The sequence below is a fragment of the Andrena cerasifolii genome, chromosome 1 (assembly GCF_050908995.1).
Source record: "Andrena cerasifolii isolate SP2316 chromosome 1, iyAndCera1_principal, whole genome shotgun sequence".
In the NCBI taxonomy this organism is placed as follows: domain Eukaryota; kingdom Metazoa; phylum Arthropoda; class Insecta; order Hymenoptera; family Andrenidae; genus Andrena; species Andrena cerasifolii.
Window position 1 is genome coordinate 28,581,626 of NC_135118.1, and position 20,901 is coordinate 28,602,526.

The following is a 20,901-nucleotide window of genomic DNA, read 5'->3' on the forward strand; positions in this document are numbered from 1 at the left end:
TAATTTCTTTTTAATGGAGGTAACAATAATAGCACATAACATTACCCCTACCTTCGTAGTTTGCGCAGGCATCAGTCTTCTGGAGGATCATTGCATTCTTCTTCACACGCAGAACAAATTTTTTTCTATAGACATTGACGATTGGGCTATTCTCTTTTTGGAACCGATTTGTTTTATTCCTTGCAAAGCTTTTCAGAAGTAGATGTTATTTTTTGGATGTTTTTGTTTTTCTAATTATTTCTTTGCACGTTCGCATGCAGATTTTCTTTTCATCGCTTACATCGATTTACTTTTCCATTGTTTAATCAATCCTGCTACCTGTGAGGAGAACTGAAAACTTCTATTAGTACTTTCAAATAGAAGAATTTCAGCTCTTTTAGACGACGTATTAATTAAAATATTTACTGATAAATTTATAGGAATAATACTGATTCCTAAAAATGAGAATATAATATCAGAACTAACGAATTCAGTACTTACCGCATTGTACGACAACAAAACGAAGCACAGTCACACAATTCGACACTGGTAACTCTACCTTGATTGACAATTGACTGTCAACCACCATTGGCAACTGCCACAACTCAAACAATGAAATTCTCATGCTGCGAGCTTTTACCCGCTGCGAACTTTTACCCACGTCTACTCTACTTTCTCCTTCGACTCTCACGATTAGTTGGTACACCTATGGACACGATCGTCCTGCAGTTTTCTTGGAAAGTGAAACGTTGACGTCCCGCATCGACTCACGAATGTTTCAATGAGAGGTTCACTCTGGCAATTGAAATCCTTAAACGAAGGGCAGTCGGCACGTAACTGCGAGCACATTTTCCTAGTTGCTCCTTGTTTCGTCGTGAAAATCCTCGAGGCCGTTACGCCGGTAACGATGAGCATGGCATGGCGGGCTGTTACCACCACGTGCCGCCATAATATCGGGCAAAAGTTTGCCTGGCCAGCGGGAGAAAATAATTTGATACGACTTGCCCGTTGCAACTTGAACGCAGGTGGAACGTCGAAGCCATTGCCCGCCCTTCGGAGAACAATTACGACGCCGTTCCTGCGGTCCGCGGCAATTAAAGCATCACCTTCGGTAGTTTATGTTCAGTTTTCTGGAAATATGCAACAGCAGCATCCAAGAATTTGTCCTGAAATGTAACGAAATGGACGGTCGAATAAGTGAAACGCCAAATGCATCTGAACTTCGCTAGAGTCTCTGAAATTGTGAAGAAAGTTGTTACCCTTTTGAGTCTTAACGAAGCGAAGAAAAATTATGTTTCCCCACTTCTTAGTCGACTCTAATTTTCGTCTTCTATATTATGGAACCTTTAAGCCCGACATTTTCAATGCGGAGGAGTAGAAGGAGCGTCTGTTTATTCCCTGCCTCGCTACGGCGTAAGGGATGATGCAGCCGACGAGAAAGGGCGCAGAAGTGGATAAATCTTTTTGTTCGCCCGTCGACAAGACCGGCACGAGTGACGTAATATCATTTAGAATTTATATTATGGAGTTCGTCCTTTAGCCTTCACTGCTTCCGTCGTTTCCCGTGTCGTCCACCTGCACCCTCTGCGCCCTGCGAGGCTGCTGCCGGCGGAAAGCAAGGGGTGGAACGCGAAATTGCGTTAAACCTTCGCGAAAGAGCGTACTCCGTTACGGAGGAGACTGAAAATGCTGGAGCACCTTCCCGTCTGGCGGGGAATATTAAAATAAAAGTATCCTTTCCCTGGGCGAAAGAGTACTAAGTGCTTACCATCAATTTCTTTTCACGTCTCTAACCACATATTCGGAATGTACCGTCTAGAATATTGGAGCCGCTGCTTTATCTGCGAAACGATTCTCCCTCAATAATATTATTACGATATTTGTCGCGCAACGGGTTTAAGGTGATATACCGATCTTGTTATCTAAGCCGGTCAAAAACACGATTACACCGCAATCGAGTGAATCAATTAATTTGTATGGTGTGTCATCCATAACCCGAGTAATCTTATCGATGGACAACAAATCGGTGGAGAAGGTGTATATAAACGGTTGGTGGAATTCGCAAATCAACATTCAGCTGAGTCCAACTGAAGAATCAACATGGTGAGTAACAAAGCGTAAGAAGTTCAAGGATTATATAATCTATTGCTCAGTGGTACTAAAAGTATCCACGCTCACGAGAACTTATGCATATTGTAAAATTTTTTAAGCCAGGCAGGCAAGTTTCCCAAGTTCCAAACACGTTGATAGCTTTCACTCTTCAGATCTACTTTGCTTCTTCTTCGTTCAGAATTTAATAATAATGAAAATTCGATACCGCAGCGACTCGGCTATTAGCCGCAGCCAACTAGAACCAGAAACTATTGCAGGTTCCTCGATCTAACATTCATGTACGTTTGCAGATGAAATTCACCGCAGTAGTTCTGGCCGTTCTGGCCATGTCCAGCCCATTGAACGCCTGGAATGTCCCAAGAGCCGGAACAGGTGCCCTGGCCGATGAACTCCAGAAGTTCGTCGACATAGTGCCACTGGATAAGATGGTGTCGGTCCTCCTCGAATACGTGAGCGAAGACACCGAGGTCCAGACCATAATCGCTTACCTGAAATCGCCCGAGTTCAAGAACCTGGTCATCGACGTCGAGGCTCTCCCCGAGGTCTACGACCTCATCAACTACATCCAGAACGCTGGCGTGGACGCCTTCTACCTGGTGAACAAGGCGAACGCCTTCCTGGGCATCCCAGCCCTGAAGAAGCCTGGTGCCCAGGTCTACGGAATCACCGGTGGAGTCCGTGGCTTAATCGACGACATCAAGGCGCTCTTGCCCAAGGACAAGATCAAGGCACTGTACCAGAAGGAATTGGCCAACTCCAAGGTGTTCGCCGATCTGATCGCCAAGCTCAAATCGCCCACCACCCAGAGGATAGTCGACGCCGTCAGAGCTAACCCCAACTACGCCGCTGTCCTGCAGAAGGCCAAGGACGCTGGCATCAACGTGGAGGCCGTCAAGGAATTCCTGGAGCGAGTCCTTGGCTTGAAGTTCCCCTTATTGTACTAAACGATATAGGTACATGTTCCGAGTTTCGTGGCCGTCACTGTCCAGCGTTACACGCAGACGAACGGTTATATGTCGAGATGCAATTTCATAATTTTTGTTAAATAAATGCGCAAGAATCTAATGTGTTGATATTTACACGCTTCCACTCCCATATCCGTGATATAATAACCCTAGGTGTCTGTGAAATATTAGAATACAAGCAGCTATTTTGAAGGCTGAACTTAGAGACGGACATTTTCAACAGGTGCCTACTATATAATCAGAAGTGTTTATGTGATAACGATACGGGGATCCTGTAGGAAAGAATTCGAACTTGAATCGTAGTTTGAAAAGTCAATTGATCGATTCCTTTCGTTCCTACGCGCAGAAGTGTTTCAGGGTGATTATATATATACTCGTACTACTTGTGGGGAACTTGAAAAGGAATGTACAGAGTGTTTTTGATGTAAGGGCACTATTTTGCTTTGGAATAATTTTTAATTAAACATTTTTAATTTACTTTTTTTACTGCACTACAGTTAAGTCACAACTGGCAGCAAATGCTACAGAGAAAAATGGCGAGCAAACAGAATGGTGCCTTTACATAAAAAATACCCTGTATTTGAAAATGTCTAGAAGTACATGAGTTATAGTGCATCAGGTACTCTGTGCTTGACATCAAAATTATTCTCATCTTGTAAAGTAGGTAACGGGCTAGGATAATAAGAGTTAGGGTATGTAAGATATAATTTTAGGGTAGAGAATTGTACGTGAGTATCTCAATCATACAAGTGCGAGTGACTCGGTATTTTCACAGAGGATAACAATTGAAAGTAGAAATATTATCATGTTCATATTAATTGTCATGTTTGCTTTAGTAAAGCGTCTCATCATGAAGTAAGATTCTGATCTATTACACACGTGTACTGGTTTTTCCAAACCTTGAACACATATGAAGATAAAGTGCGCAGTTGTTCATGTTACTACACCTATTACCGATGTACTTAACGTGCATTAAATGTTCTAAGTGTTTTTTTAATCTTCATTGCATGCGGTTGCTTTTCGTACTACAGGAACATAAAATTCAGGGCAATTAGGTAATTGTAGATTGCGATGATGGTGCAATTAAAGTAAATTAACGGTGTGATTAAAAAATAAATTACAATTGCAATTCTTGCAAACCTATGAATTTATTTATCATAGACACTCCACAGGAAAGATGTAAGATCGAAAGGTCGGTCACTTGTGACCCCTATGACAGTGAATATATTAAAAGAGAATTCAAAACTGATATTTCTATACACACACACATATAACTAACACTAGACTGTGTGCACCATATTAACACCACCCGTCTATTTTAACCCTTTCGTTACGGCGTAAATTTCCGCGAAAGTGCTTTTTCTAATTTTTTTTTTAAACTACTGGAGATGCTGACTAAAGTCGACGCTAGGATCGGCAGCTCGTTCGTGACGCCGACTAAAAGCTCTCCCAAACCAACGCGAATACCCGCTCCGCGCCGCGGAACAGATAAGGCAGCAGTTTCTTATATGTGGCAGCTTATGGGCAGTGTTATCTGATCCGCGGCGGATCGGCTCCGCGCCGCGAAATTCGCGTTGGTTTGGGGGAGCCTTAAAGTCGGCGCTCGTACACACAGATCGTCGCATGGGTGCCGATTAAGTCGGCGCTCGTAGCGAAAGGGTTAAGGAATTTATACATAGTGTGTGTACGCCCATGAACATTGAAGCTTCGAACGCTCGCGGATTAAATTACGGTTTAAAATTAATTTAGTGTATAAAATAGTCATTAAGGATAGTCGTTAAGTATAGTCGTTAAGTTTTAAACTAAGGTCCCGGTCACTTTGTATTTAAACAACGTTTCCACAATATATTACAAGTGGGTATGTCTAATTAAAACTAACACAGAAAAAACGCGGAACTTATGTCACTATAACGCGAAAGCACGCTAGAATCAACTTCTCAAGATCGAACCGAGCAGTTCGTGTTAGAGTTTACTGGAACGTTCCAGAGGAGCGCGAGCACGCGAGATCAAAAAGGTACTTGTCGTGTGAACGATTCGCAGAGGAGAGAGCGATCGCGGTGATGGATCGTGTCGTTTCGACGAACTCCGTGACGTCGGCACCCCACTTAACAGCTGTTCGTCCTGAGCAGGACGAGGACCGCGCCGGCGAAACAAAGCGCGAAGAAGCGAGACAGTCGCCTAATTAGCTGTGGTGCGCGTCAACAGATGGCCCGTCCGATCTCATCACCGCGATCGTGCCTACCGTGATTTTGTCGCGTTAGCTGTTTCAAAACGCGCGCGACATCGGCAGCGAATCCGCGCCGGCTTGGCCTATGGCCGTTTGCACCAATCCCAAACACTAAGAGACAGATTGTGGGATATAACTTTTTCATAAATTATGGTATTTTTGTCTGTTTATTGAATAAGTATTTCGTTTACTACCCCTAAGCCTACCAAACAACCATCGAAACGTTAGGAAAAACACACACCTAATTCTTCAGCTTTCTCTCCTTCTGCCTAACTTTTCGAAAAAATTGTATTAACATAATTGAATTCTTTTTCAATATGTAAAAATTGTTAAAGAGTATTCTTATGCTGCTTAAAGTCTCTTAACTCCTCAACGACCGACCCCTGAAACGAAAAACTGATCGTGAGCCCCGGGAACGGAAACGTCACTTTGCTACCTGAGGCCTCGGCACTGAAACATCATTGTACAGACAGCCTCTAGCGCAGCCTGATAGAAACAAATAGCTTACAAGGGAAGATCCCGAATCCGAAAATTCAAAAAATTCTGAAACTTGGTGAATATGTAGGGGATTTCCTCCTGATTGCAACGGAATTTTTGTTTGCTGCCCAAATTCACTCGAAGGGGGTGAAATTAACCCCTAAAAATTCGGCTATTTTCCGATTTTGTGTAGTAACTTGCGAACTGTAAGAGATAGAAAAAAGGTTTCGAGACAAAAGTTACTTCTTTTAATTAGATCTATCATTTGGTAAGAAATATTTTACAGTTCACGAGTTAAAACACAAAATACTTTAAATACTTTAAATAATTTTTATTAATATATCGCTGTTTATGTAAACCGAGGGACGACATAAATAACTTGCATAGGTCCGTATCTAGTACTGACGCGGGAGCCGTTTGAAAAACAGGGTCCGTACGAGATACGGAGATGGTCGTTGAGGGGTTAAAACTGTTTGAAATTGAAAAGAGTTCCTTAAATTAAATTTCCTCATTGTTAAGTACATTTGTCGCCGGAAACAGTAGGAACGAGCACCGCGCACCGACTTCGTCCACACGACTGACCCAAATTAAAAATCATTAATTTCTGTAAAGAGCCATATCGGTAGGCAGATGGTATCTCGTCGAACAGAATTAGATACTACAATTTACTTATCGAATTGCCAAAATCATAACGATTCTACAGGGTGTTCCAGAATTGAGGGGGCAATGTGGAACATGCAATATGCTGATGCAAGAAGCCATTAGTGTCGCTTTCCCAGTTTCGTGGTTTGAACTAGTGCGGTCGGATTCTGCTGTGTGTTTTGGTCTGTATCGGTCTGTATCTACGAGTGCCTCCTGCGTGTGCGTGCTAGGTGTCACTATTCCGCGCCAGCTGCTTCGGCTTTGAACCTCCTGCCACGGAAATTCCACCGCTAATATTCAATTGTTATTATTTCTAGGAGGAAGCCTCCGATCTCAAAACGGTAAAGGACTTTTTGATGTCTCCTTGCGTCGGGATATTGCATGTTCCGAGTTGCCCCTCAATTCTGGGACACCCTGTATATGTATTCTGGAAGTTTCACAGGTGTCGATCTCGCCCGTATACTGATAATGGCGTCGAATTATCTACTTATCAATCTCTGCAACTATCTCAGCGCAGGTGCACGTCCTTTATTTTCTTCACAAGATGAAGCTGATAACGAATGAAATCTTATCTTCTTCTCGAAGCGAATCATAGAATCGCTTCTTCCTTTTCGTACGGGGCATCATCTATATAAAACGGGCGCAAGCAATTCGGTCAACACTAGTAGCGTTCGACCGGGCCATCACGGTAAGTTAGCGACTCCGTACTCAATATTACGAATCTGCTTATTCCTGCCAAAAAAGAGCTAGCTTCTTTGACACACATTTCATTCAGCATCATGAATATTCTTCGAGGTGCTCTATTAAAATTTAATTTTAAATCCCCTCAACAGTAGACTATAATCTTTCCATAGCGTTGCTCTCAGCATTCAACGTTTCTACGAGAAATGTCAATTTAACGATGTTAAACTCACCTTGGTGCTCCCAACGTTTCGTGATCCCTTTTCGAATATTGTAGTTCCTGTCAGTTTGATCACAATTTCATATGTCATCGATCATTTGCAGATGAAGCTCCTCGCAGTAGCCCTAACAACGCTGGTTGCGTTTGCAACCGTCGACAGCCACTTTCTCCCTGCATTCGGCGAGGGTCCCCTCTACGAGGATGTCCAGTACTTCATGGACATGATCCCCATGGAGAAAGTAATAGGCACCGTTTTGCAATACGTGAGCGATGACGCCGAAGTTCAAGAGTACGTGCAATACCTGAAATCGGACGAATTTAAGCAGACGCTGACACAGGTGGAGGCCATCCCCGAATGGCACCATTTCATCTCCTACCTGCAGAAGAACGGGTTGAACATGTACGACCTAATGAACAAACTGAACCAAATAGTGGGCCTGCCGGACTACAAACCCGCGATAGCGATGAAGACCCAAGATATTACTGGTGGATTGAAGGGTCTGTTCTTGGATATCAAGAAGGAGATTTCCTATGACCTGTTCATTCACGGATACGTGTACAAAATGAGGACATCCGCGGCTTTCCGTGACTTCGTGGCTGAATTAAAATCATCTAACCACCAAGGATTCGTCAACGCTCTGTACAAGAACCAGGGGTTCCTGAAATTCCGCTCTGGTCTAGTCAGCAAGAATATGGACGTGGCTCTGGTCGAAGACATCATCTACACCGTCCTCGGCATTCAGTTCCCGGACTTCAAGGCTTCGTACGTAACTTATGATAACCAGCTGTCAAAGGATATCCGCGAGTTCACAGCCCTCCTCGATATGGATAAGATCATGGGAATTGTTGCTGCCCATTTGGAAGACGATCAGGTACAGAAGGCATTGCAGTATCTGCAGGGCGAGGAATTCCACGCTTTGGTACGCAAGATCGAGGCCATGAAGGAGTACCAGGACCTGGTGCTTTACCTGCACAACGCTGGGCTGGACATATTCGGCTTGATCCAGAAAGTACACAAATTTTTCGGTATGGAGGATTACGTGCCTCCATCAGTATTTGGCGCTGGAAAAAATATGCAGGCTTACTCGAACATGGGAGGATTACAGGGCGTGGTCGATGAGATCGTGAAGACACTTCCAAAAGACAAGCTCGATGCTCTGTATGAAGAAAAGATGCGTGACTCCCCCGCATTCAGGACCTTTGTCGAGAAACTTCGATCCCCGGAGTTCAAGAAGCTCATAAATACCGTGTACAGTACACCAATCTTCGTGGAGATGAGGCAAAAGGCGATTGACGCTGGACTGGACCTCGCACCAGTTAGGATACTCATCAAGAAGATCTTCGGGTTTGACTTTCCAGCACCTGGCTCCGTGCCAGTAGCATTTGATGTTTACGCTGAAAACCAGCTGTCGAAGGATATCCACGAGTTCACAGCCCTCCTCGACATGGATAAGATCATGGCAATTGTTGCTGCCCATTTGGAAGACGATCAGGTACAGAAGGCATTGCAGTATCTGCAGGGCGAGGAATTCCACGCTTTGGTACGCAAGATCGAGGCCATGAAGGAGTACCAGGACCTGGTGCTTTACCTGCACAACGCTGGGCTGGACATATTCGGCTTGATCCAGAAAGTACACAAATTTTTCGGTATGGAGGATTACGTGCCTCCATCAGTATTTGGCGCTGGAAAAAATATGCAGGCTTACTCGAACATGGGAGGATTACAGGGCGTGGTCGATGAGATCGTGAAGACACTTCCAAAAGACAAGCTCGATGCTCTGTATGAAGAAAAGATGCGTGACTCTCCCGCATTCAGGACCTTTGTCGAGAAACTTCGATCCCCGGAGTTCAAGAAGCTCATAAATACTGTGTACAGTACACCAATCTTCGTGGAGATGAGGCAAAAGGCGATTGACGCTGGACTGGACCTCGCACCAGTTAGGATACTCATCAAGAAGATCTTCGGGTTTGACTTTCCAGCACCTGGCTCCGTGCCAGTAGCATTTGATGTTTACGCTGAAAACCAGCTGTCGAAGGATATCCACGAGTTCACAGCCCTCCTCGACATGGATAAGATCATGGCAATTGTTGCTGCCCATTTGGAAGACGATCAGGTACAGAAGGCATTGCAGTATCTGCAGGGCGAGGAATTCCACGCTTTGGTACGCAAGATCGAGGCCATGAAGGAGTACCAGGACCTGGTGCTTTACCTGCACAACGCTGGGCTGGACATATTCGGCTTGATCCAGAAAGTACACAAATTTTTCGGTATGGAGGATTACGTGCCTCCATCAGTATTTGGCGCTGGAAAAAATATGCAGGCTTACTCGAACCTGGGAGGATTACAGGGCGTGGTCGATGAGATCGTGAAGACACTTCCAAAAGACAAGCTCGATGCTCTGTATGAAGAAAAGATGCGTGACTCTCCCGCATTCAGGACCTTTGTCGAGAAACTTCGATCTCCGGAGTTCAAGAAACTCATAAATACCGTGTACAGTACACCAATCTTCGTGGAGATGAGGCAAAAGGCGATTGACGCTGGACTGGACCTCGCGCCAGTTAGGATACTCATCAAGAAGATCTTCGGGTTTGACTTTCCAGCACCCGGCTCCGTGCCAGTAGCATTTGATGTTTACGCTGAAAACCAGCTGTCGAAGGATATCCACGAGTTCACAGCCCTCCTCGACATGGATAAGATCATGGCAATTGTTGCTGCCCATTTGGAAGACGATCAGGTACAGAAGGCATTGCAGTATCTGCAGAGCGAGGAATTCCACGCTTTGGTACGCAAGATCGAGGCCATGAAGGAGTACCAGGACCTGGTGCTTTACCTGCACAACGCTGGGCTGGACATATTCGGCTTGATCCAGAAAATACACCAAATTTTCGGTATGGAGGATTACGTGCCTCCATCAGTATTTGGCGCTGGAAAAAATATGCAGGCTTACTCGAACCTGGGAGGATTACAGGGCGTGGTCGATGAGATCGTGAAGACACTTCCAAAAGACAAGCTCGATGCTCTGTATGAAGAAAAGATGCGTGACTCTCCCGCATTCAGGACCTTTGTCGAGAAACTTCGATCCCCGGAGTTCAAGAAGCTCATAAATACCGTGTACAGTACACCAATCTTCGTGGAGATGAGGCAAAAGGCGATTGACGCTGGACTGGACCTCGCGCCAGTTAGGATACTCATCAAGAAGATCTTCGGGTTTGACTTTCCAGCACCCGGCTCCGTGCCAGTAGCATTTGATGTTTACGCTGAAAACCAGCTATCGAAGGATATCCACGAGTTCACAGCCCTCCTCGACATGGATAAGATCATGGCAATTGTTGCTGCCCATTTGGAAGACGATCAGGTACAGAAGGCATTGCAGTATCTGCAGAGCGAGGAATTCCACGCTTTGGTACGCAAGATCGAGGCCATGAAGGAGTACCAGGACCTGGTGCTTTACCTGCACAACGCTGGGCTGGACATATTCGGCTTGATCCAGAAAATACACCAAATTTTCGGTATGGAGGATTACGTGCCTCCATCAGTATTTGGCGCTGGAAAAAATATGCAGGCTTACTCGAACCTGGGAGGATTACAGGGCGTGGTCGATGAGATCGTGAAGACACTTCCAAAAGACAAGCTCGATGCTCTGTATGAAGAAAAGATGCGTGACTCTCCCGCATTCAGGACCTTTGTCGAGAAACTTCGATCCCCGGAGTTCAAGAAGCTCATAAATACTGTGTACAGTACACCAATCTTCGTGGAGATGAGGCAAAAGGCGATTGACGCTGGACTGGACCTCGCACCAGTTAGGATACTCATCAAGAAGATCTTCGGGTTTGACTTTCCAGCACCCGGCTCCGTGCCAGTAGCATTTGATGTTTACGCTGAAAACCAGCTGTCGAAGGATATCCACGAGTTCACAGCCCTCCTCGACATGGATAAGATCATGGCAATTGTTGCTGCCCATTTGGAAGACGATCAGGTACAGAAGGCATTGCAGTATCTGCAGGGCGAGGAATTCCACGCTTTGGTACGCAAGATCGAGGCCATGAAGGAGTACCAGGACCTGGTGCTTTACCTGCACAACGCTGGGCTGGACATATTCGGCTTGATCCAGAAAGTACACAAATTTTTCGGTATGGAGGATTACGTGCCTCCATCAGTATTTGGCGCTGGAAAAAATATGCAGGCTTACTCGAACCTGGGAGGATTACAGGGCGTGGTCGATGAGATCGTGAAGACACTTCCAAAAGACAAGCTCGATGCTCTGTATGAAGAAAAGATGCGTGACTCTCCCGCATTCAGGACCTTTGTCGAGAAACTTCGATCCCCGGAGTTCAAGAAGCTCATAAATACCGTGTACAGTACACCAATCTTCGTGGAGATGAGGCAAAAGGCGATTGACGCTGGACTGGACCTCGCACCAGTTAGGATACTCATCAAGAAGATCTTCGGGTTTGACTTTCCAGCACCCGGCTCCGTGCCAGTAGCATTTGATGTTTACGCTGAAAACCAGCTATCGAAGGATATCCACGAGTTCACAGCCCTCCTCGACATGGATAAGATCATGGCAATTGTTGCTGCCCATTTGGAAGACGATCAGGTACAGAAGGCATTGCAGTATCTGCAGAGCGAGGAATTCCACGCTTTGGTACGCAAGATCGAGGCCATGAAGGAGTACCAGGACCTGGTGCTTTACCTGCACAACGCTGGGCTGGACATATTCGGCTTGATCCAGAAAATACACCAAATTTTCGGTATGGAGGATTACGTGCCTCCATCAGTATTTTCCGGTATGTATATGCAGGCTTACTCGAACCTGGGAGGATTACAGGGCGTGGTCGATGAGATCATGAAGACACTTCCAAAAGACAAGCTCGATGCTCTGTATGAAGAAAAGATGCGTGACTCCCCCGCATTCAGGACCTTCGTCGAGAAACTTCGATCTCCGGAGTTCAAGAAACTCATAAATACCGTGTACAGTACACCAATCTTCGTGGAGATGAGGCAAAAGGCGATTGACGCTGGACTGGACCTCGCACCAGTTAGGATACTCATCAAGAAGATCTTCGGGTTTGACTTTCCAGCACCCGGCCCCATTTCTATGGCGTCCCACGTTTACGCGCTCTACAAAAATTCGAATTTGTAAATGTGAATCTTTTTTACATATGCGGTAGAGCTTCATTGGTATTCTTCAATAAACTTCAATTATAAAAATTGCCTCACTTTTTGTTAAAACTGTAGCTACCTATCACGTTTATTGTAAGAAAGGAAGTAAAGAAATTTTGAAATTATCGTAAACTCTTTTCCTTCTCCCTACCATAAACTCCTTCCCAAAGATTGCACTGAATCCTTGACAAACATCATATTTAGTTTGGATATAATTAGAGTTGATAACAATGTATGTAGGAAATGTTTTTCATATTCTGTAGAAAAGTTAAAACATGATGATGCCACCAAGATGACGTATTCACTGCGCCTCGAAGCAACTATCATTTCCTTCCCTTTTCCTTTTTGCTTTACCTCCGCAGCCCTCTCACTTCCTCAATTATTTCATCCCTCAGTCTCTCTCTGTCTTTACCTTCTACCACGTTCTTCCACGATTCCCTCCTCCTTCGATTTTTCCAACCCCCCTGTGCACATTTCTCATCGGGATTCTTTGGTACACTGAATCACTCGACTTCTGTTTAAAGGGACTCCTGATTTCATATACCTCCACCCCTTTCACCGCGCTTCTTATGACTTTCCATTACAACGCGCCAATGATGAGTTCCGAGGCTTATTAAATTGTAACAATTTTAATTAGTGGAACGCTTAAGCGTCAGGTTCGTTCCACTCTCTTTTTCCCTCTCAACCTCCTCCCCCTGACGGAATGGCGCAACTCACCCCTACCCCATGGCTGCAACGAAGACGCGACCGTTAAGACACCCCTTACTTTCCTTTTAAAAAGTTAGCGCCACGTGCTCGAACGTGCCGTCCTCTTTTATTTATCGAACGGCTACGAGCACCCCGAGCCATTCGCTGCACGCGGCGCCCTTTTGCTTTCTCGTTTGATCGGAGAAAGTTTGCGCCGCGTTAACGAAGCGCCGTAGCCGATGGCGGGCAAAATTGATCGCCCATAGAGAAATATTCGCAGAATTCGAAGCGCAACGCTTTGGCTGGGAATTTTTCAACTTGGCCCTTTCGAGCAAATTCCCTTGCCACTATTATCATTCTTCGAGAGCTGTAGCTTTTTTTTTTAAATGCGATAGGAAAGTGATCGTGTCTTATGTCAGCAATCAGATTCTTTTCGATCTATGATATTGGTATATGAAAGTATGGAAAATAGACATTGTGTGGCAACGCGTAGGGTTATACGAGATAAGCTATGAAATAAGATATCCGTAAGTAGTGTGGACTTAAAAGGGCCCGCCAAACTTAAAGCAGTACTTCCATTTCTCCACTGTGAGTGAAAGAGGTAGGCTTAAATTAATAAGTATGTGACAGTATTTCTTATATTTGCCACCAGATGACTCACAATTAGATCTCTTTCTCGCGAATGTGTATTTGGTAATTAACTAATTCGTAGAAATTTTTCGTTCAAACGAATATTTATTTATTTCGAGACATGATCTATTACCTGAAACGCAACTCAGTGGTTTGCCAGAGCATTCCAAAGAATGCCAAACAGAACAATAACAAGCAGCTGTAATTAGGTTTGTGACAGTACTTCGTAAGTTCGTACATGTACCTATTACCACACCCTAATTTCAAAAGTCCACCCCAGCTATCGAATTCTTTATGCAGATCTGTCGTTCTGAGAGTGAATATCCTCGAATTTCAGGCCCTGCTAGATAATCTAATATATATATATATATATATATATATATATATAAATATTAATATATAAATTATAAGTAAAAGGTACAATGATTTCAATTATTCATATAGTTTTATCATATCTAAAACATAAGCCCTCAACCACCAAACTTGTGTTGCCCTCAGTGAATGACGTTGTATGTACATTAGAACGCTGGGTATTCGAAACGTGAATGTTTAAAAGCGTAATCGGGGATCCTTGTATCGAAGAGAGGAACGTTTTGGCGGGATAATCGAACGGGAACGCTATTACCGATTTATCCGGCTTTGTTCGATAAATGCCTCATCAATTATTCCGATAATCGGTGCTCTACTGTACCTACGTAACGTTTAAATACTTAAATAAATGTGGAGTACTTGCGTTATCAATGTGTTAAACTGATATTAATGAAAATCATATTTCTTTGCTTGGTTTTATTTCTGGACTAAAGTAAAAAATGATGTTCTAGATACAGGAAGACATATAATTGTATAAACTACTATATCGTCGATAAAATTTCCCGCGTTTTGCACCACTCGAAGATTCCGGAGAACCTATTATTGAGGTAATCACTTCAGACATTGTTAAACTCGATGTAAACATAAGTAGTGTTAAATCACGCCAAATAGTTTAAAATTTTCGACGCGTATAATATTCGTCGGCAAAATTCGCGACTTTTTTTTTATCATAACAAAATTGTGATTCGTAAAGCTTAAGATAGAGGTCAGCACTCAGATATCTATCAGAAGAATCACGAGCCATGGTCATTATACTGATAATTTCAGCGCGATAAAGATGACCGCGTTCTCCTTACTTTGCACGTGTTCCATTAAAATTTGATGTGTATCTGAATCCAGCTGCTAATTAAATTTCATCCAACTTTCTATGACGTTTATTGGGGTCAAAGTTTGCACCTGTAATTCCCGTTAACACTCATTTTCAGAATTTTGGAATGCGCAATCTTTCCCTGCCATGTTTTTTTTGCGCCCGACATATTTTCATTGTACACGGCTGCTATTTCGAACATATTTGCACAGCTTTCACCTTTCATCCTATTTTTAGCTAACACCGTGATTGGAGAATAAATATATTCGAAATATGTACCATTCGCCTCGCGTGAAAAGACCCTCAGCAAACAAGTTGGTTGTATCGAACTGAAACGTTCACAATAAAAATAATCTATGTTATGTTATGTTTTATTGTTTTCCTGTGTTTTTAAGCAGGATGGCGTTTCAAGCTTATTTTTGCTTATATTCAATCTCTCCTTCGGGTCCCAGCAAAGGTGGTCTCCCATCTTTCCCCAGTACCCCGCCCCGTGATGCTAACTTCGGTGATCTAACGGAAACCGGTGTTTTCCATCACGGCTACGGCCGCTGGTAAAGAAAAAAAAATAAATAAAAATAATCTTACGACGTTTTCTGGAAATGTTCCTGAAAAACGCCACATATTCACGATGATAATTGTTAATCCCCCCGCAAAATCAGCACAATTTGATAAAAAAGAGCAGAATAATGTCACACATTCTAATAATAAAAAAAGCAGTAGAAAAAAGTAGCTATTTCATCGTAAATATTATTTTATTATTTATGGAATAGTAGATTTCGTAGTAGGTTATGACAGTGGTTCCCAAGGGTGTCGCGAAGTGTTTTCTGGGGGGTTGCCACGGTTATTTTTAGTTGACGATTCATAGCGCTTATTTCTTTCAATATGGTCGCAGGTTATTTGAATATTATAAAAGGGGGTCGCGACCCAAAAAATGTTGGGAAACACTGAGTTATGGAATGTAGATTGTGAAAAAGCTTTCTAAATATTCAATTCTTCACAGTATTCGGGGAGTTGTTATTTTTGTACGGATGCTTGTGTAACGAAGAATATTCAGCCCAATTTTAGATGTAAATATTTCCGCGACTTTATCTGCTGATCACAGCAATAGCTAATCCGAAAATTCGCGCAGAGTATCGCAGCCAAAACGATATCTGTTGCGCTACCAGTCTCTAACTAATCTTATCGCATTAAACTGAGTGGGCTCATACAATATATAAAGCGCGTGGAATGGTCATGCATTAAATTTGCCCAAGTATTACAACAGGAACACTTGAAACTTAGCAAGGTGAGAATCGGAGCAACTTGCATGTATTGTACGAAATAATTTCAATCTCTTTGTTATAAAAAAAGTTCTACGAAATAAAGAATTAATTTTTTAATAATACCAGCACTTAGTAGAAATAACGTTCGATTTTCCTCGGCCAGCAAAATGCGTATTTAATTGTTCCAATACTTTTGAATAAAGCAAACTAAACTGTACGGGATAACGGATATTGCTATTCCTATTTGACTAATTCAAACAATCGTTTATTTAGCTTCTAACACAAACTTCCGTTTGTGTAATTAAACGTGCACACATCGACTTTATATCGTTTGTTTACCTAGAAATTCGAGGTTTTCGTCCGGCAATCGAGTGGGTTTCATTATTTTCAATCTTTAACCAAAATTCCAAATTTTCAGTCAAACCTTAATATCTATTAAAGAACTTAATAATATGCAATTTATATCGAACCCATTTACAGTTTCGTTTCTGAAAAACATCGCGAGTCGTAGACAAGTGGTGTAGCATGGAACGCGTCAAGTGTTTTTATCAATTTCTCATTCAAAGGCTCCCACTTCAACTTCATTACATTCAACCACTAAGTGCTTCTGTTAGATTAGGAGCAGACGTCTCCAGCATTCCTCCAATCCTAATTCTTTCGCAGATGAAGCTGGCTTTAGCAATTTTGGCGATCGTGGCCGTGGCCAGTGGCTACAAAATCCCAAGCACAGGGTCCGGCGCGCTCGCCAAGGAACTGCAGGACTTCGTCGACTTGATACCTCTGAATGAGGTGAAAGAACTCGTCGACGCATACTTGGCTGAGGACAAGGACTTCAGTCTAGCGCTTGACTTCATCGGCTCCAAGGAGTCGAAGGCGTTCATCGTCGATTTGGAAGCTATACCCGAATATAAGAAACTGATAGCCTACATGCAGAACGCTGGCGTCGACATCTACTACCTGATACAGAAAGTAAACGAGGCCCTCGGCATCAAATCAGTCGGCCCTCTGAATGCGTCCGATCGTAAGATCTCTGGTGGGCTTCTCGGTTTCGCGGTAGATTTTGCGGACCTCGTGCCCCTCGACAAGATGACGGAGCTGTTAGACGAAAAGATGATAACTTCCAAAGTTTTCATCGACTACGTCACCGAATGCCTGTCTCCTGAGTACTCAGACTTCTTGACCGGACTCACGTTCAACCCACACTTCCTTAACTTGTTGACACAAGTCGAACAGGCTGGACTTGATAGCACAGCTTTCAACCAACAGTACTTCATTTTGTTGGCGATCAAAGTCGTGTTGGCGCAATAAATGTAATAAACTTGTACCTGTGCATCGTTCTGTTCAGCTATATGTTGGATAATATGAATGGAACATGTAAAATAATATAATAAATATTTTATGTCGCATTGAAATTTCTATGGATACTATTTTATTCTCCCCCCAACTACTCGTAGTATGTACAGGCTGCAAAGCCTAGATCCTCGTACAGTCAGTGAGAAGGAAATCACGAAGAGCAACATTAATCACGCGATAGAATAATAGCAGGATGTTTACAATGGATACAAACATTTTCCTTATCTGTTCCTAAGCAATCATTCTCGTGACTGACGCATTGCAGGTATACACAAGTATTTACGGGTAACGTGACGTTATCAAACAGAATAACATTTAATCGCAATCTTTCAAGTATCATTGTGTATCGGTGCAGAAATCACTGCACCTTTCCGCCTTCTTCAACTATCCCTTTCGCTGCGATTAAGTTATACTCTTATTTACCCCGCTCGTCAGATAATAGCGTACAGTTTTAACAAAATTCTAAAGTTGCCAGAATTTATTCATCTCCACTCACGGTACATTAATCCGAAAGGTTACCCAGATGCTTGCCTTCTACGGTACCAGGGTCTGCGCGAGGTAAACGTGCAGGTTCCTCCACAATTCGATCGCGAACGTGACCTCCAAGCCGCTCTCTTTCGCCCAGAAATAATGGTGATGCAGCACGTCGCTGTTCTCGATCGCGTTGCAAAGCTCCCCGAACTCCTTCGACTTGAGCATCTGCAGGAACCTGCGAAAGCTGCCCGAGTACTTGATCTTCTGGCGCAGCAGCTCGTGCAGCTCGGCGGTCGGTATGGCCGTCAGAATGTGGTTGATCATGACCGTCAGGCCGCCGTTCGCTAGGTTCGGGTCGTTCCTGATGAATTTCGGCGACGTCTTCCAGAATCTTCGGAGCTTGTCGCGGCAGTGGTCGACGTCAAGGCCGTTATGCCGCAGGAAGGAAAGGAACTTCGCCACCTCGGGCATATTCTGCAGCTCCCGCAGCACGAACCTTTTCTGATCGTTAACGAAGCTGACGGTGTCCCCGATCTGGCCGTCGTACTTCATGTACCTCTCGATAATCTGCTTCACCTCGCGGAGAGGAACGAAGCCCATGATGTCCTTCAGATCCTCGTCGAGGGAGCTGTTGTCTAGCAACGGCGGAAGGTGAGCGAAATCGGGATCGCTGGAACGTATGCCGATTCGGTAGGCCAGAAAGCCGATGAAAGCCATCGACACAGCGGCCGCCATGCTCATTATCATTATTTGCGGATTCATTCTCGCGTGGTTTTGATTCTTCCAGGTGATGTTAAGACGGAGTCATTGCTGCGTTAATTGTCGACGGTGAAGATCAATGCGGGGCTACTGGAAACGGATATAGTTAGTCGGAGCGGCGAGGAAAGCGAGAGGATTTTTGTAAGAGCTGGCGTAGGTGTTCAGAGCACACGGGAGATAAGTGTCTCTCACTTAGAGTAGCGAAGTGGATTCGTTGGGCCATCGTACGTTGATAACCATTTCCCTTCCGCGCGGCACGCTTTATGCACACTTTAACGAAGCCCCCAAGCAGGTTATGATGATCGAGGGAACTTTTCTTCGTCTCGGATGGACCGTCCCGACGGGATGTAACAAGCTGGTGACTTACGCGGCGTTGTTACCGTGAGAAATTTAGATTCCCTTTATCTGGAGAGTTTAATGGCCCGGGCCACTGTGGAATTTAGTGCACGCGCTGCGGGTCCCATTTTAATTTTCGCTGGCGACGCCCAAGTCGCGGCCCGAGAAGTTTCCGCGAATTCCTTGCTACGTTCATGCTTGTTGCGGAACAAAACAAGGGATGTGGTACATACAAGCGATTCGCGCGCGGGAAGTCTTCCTTAAAAACAGAGATGTATTCACAGACTGCTTGTTTTTGGACGTGTTGGTTTGATTAGATAGACAAATAAAACGCGTTTAAGTTGTATATAGAAACATTACTATTTCCCAACGTCACGCGTGTACGAATATTATATTTTTTTTAATAGTAAGGCCGCGTGCAGACTTGAGCACGAACGCGAATGAGGCAAGGCGAATATTTGCGATTTTTTTTTTGAACAAGCGGAAGCGTATATTTTTACAAAACTTTTGGCGCTTAAAAGAGCAACATTTAAAGAACATTTGGTAATTTTTTCGTAGAAAAATATTTACGTTTATAATAAAGTAACAACCGACATCCAAGAAGGGTTTTCAAAAATTTGCTTTTGCGGTGAGCACTGCCATTCGGAACCAGATTATCTAAAATCAAAAAACAAAAAATTTAAATTTGAAATCCTGATTTTTTCGTGCAAAAAGGATTTCAACTTCTCTTTCCCTTGTTTTCGCCGCGGCTCGTCCTGCCTCGGAACGACACCCGCATTGAGCACGAATTAATTTTTTTCGACCGATAGCGTGCAGCGAACAGCCCCGTCTGTACGCGGCCAAAGAAACCTGTGGCATAACTTCCAGTTATTCTTCTTCTTATTATTATTATTATTATTATTAATCGTCTTCTATATATTTATGATTTTCGCAGTTTAACATTGAGCTTTTCCTTGTACAAAATAATAATTTTCAATTTCCAACTACGTTTGGATTAGGTCACATTTCGTTGTACCCAGTGTGGTAAGTGGAGGCCATAATCTCGAGCGCGAAATATTGGCAACAGTAGTACAGGTGTTTGTAATTTTCCATAAATGATATTGTGGCATCGTTTAACCATGAAATCTACTAGAAATCAGTCAGCCATGTTACTCTTTTCAATCGGTCACGTCCAGTAAGATACTATACAAAGTAAACACACCACTTATTTCGTTCACGTAAAAGCAATTACTCAGAGGAGTACTACAGAGGTTGTACGCTCGAGATATAAAATGATAATTAAAATCACACTTAGCCGGTGGAATGGAAAAAAATGTTGCGATTTACGCAATAATGACATACAGTAATAATTGAAAGATAGGATGATTCGAACCGATAACGTTATACTTCTTACAGACAGTTTTGACAATCGATAGTACACAAGCGATGGCGGTACCCTCCTACGTAATCGATAAGGCAGACCATTGTATGTATAAAGAGTTACGAGAATTGATTTATACCTACTTTTATTACCTGTTTCGTTTGCGATTACTTTTAGGAACTAATAATCCCCTGCTCACTCGCGACAACTTGTTGAATGACAGCTTAGTGGGCACGAGAAATTCATGGGCTTTTATAGAAGAACACTTATTTGATGGGACGATTGCAGAGCGACTCTTTCGTTTTGAGTGTTCAGCAATAGAACACCTTGATCTGTCACTGTATAGCTTGCGGTCCTGTAAGACTAATGAATGTGCGCGCGCAAGGAATAAAACTG

At 43.5% G+C, this 20,901-nt stretch overlaps 4 protein-coding genes across 4 annotated transcripts; 3 read left to right on the forward strand and 1 right to left on the reverse strand.

Moving 5' to 3' along the window:
* The first annotated feature begins 1,994 nt into the window (after positions 1–1,994).
* On the forward strand, positions 1,995–3,100 carry LOC143374050 (protein G12-like). Its single transcript, XM_076821883.1, has 2 exons — positions 1,995–2,082; positions 2,382–3,100. The coding sequence occupies exons 1-2, from the start codon at positions 2,080–2,082 to the stop codon at positions 3,033–3,035; spliced, it is 657 nt and encodes a 218-aa protein (XP_076677998.1). The 5' UTR covers positions 1,995–2,079; the 3' UTR covers positions 3,036–3,100.
* A 3,848-nt stretch (positions 3,101–6,948) lies between these two features.
* LOC143374045 (uncharacterized) lies at positions 6,949–12,516 on the forward strand. Its single transcript, XM_076821870.1, has 2 exons — positions 6,949–7,090; positions 7,408–12,516. Exon 2 carries the CDS (start codon positions 7,408–7,410, stop codon positions 12,445–12,447), a length of 5,040 nt encoding a protein of 1,679 aa, XP_076677985.1. The 5' UTR covers positions 6,949–7,090; the 3' UTR covers positions 12,448–12,516.
* Positions 12,517–16,173: 3,657 nt separating this feature from the next.
* On the forward strand, positions 16,174–17,601 carry LOC143368271 (protein G12-like). Its single transcript, XM_076810824.1, has 2 exons — positions 16,174–16,246; positions 16,887–17,601. The coding sequence occupies exon 2, from the start codon at positions 16,887–16,889 to the stop codon at positions 17,529–17,531; it is 645 nt and encodes a 214-aa protein (XP_076666939.1). The 5' UTR covers positions 16,174–16,246; the 3' UTR covers positions 17,532–17,601.
* A 309-nt stretch (positions 17,602–17,910) lies between these two features.
* LOC143370835 (protein G12) lies at positions 17,911–19,018 on the reverse strand. The gene has a single exon (XM_076815860.1). The coding sequence runs from the start codon at positions 18,810–18,812 to the stop codon at positions 18,111–18,113; it is 702 nt and encodes a 233-aa protein (XP_076671975.1). The 5' UTR covers positions 18,813–19,018; the 3' UTR covers positions 17,911–18,110.
* Positions 19,019–20,901: the final 1,883 nt, after the last annotated feature.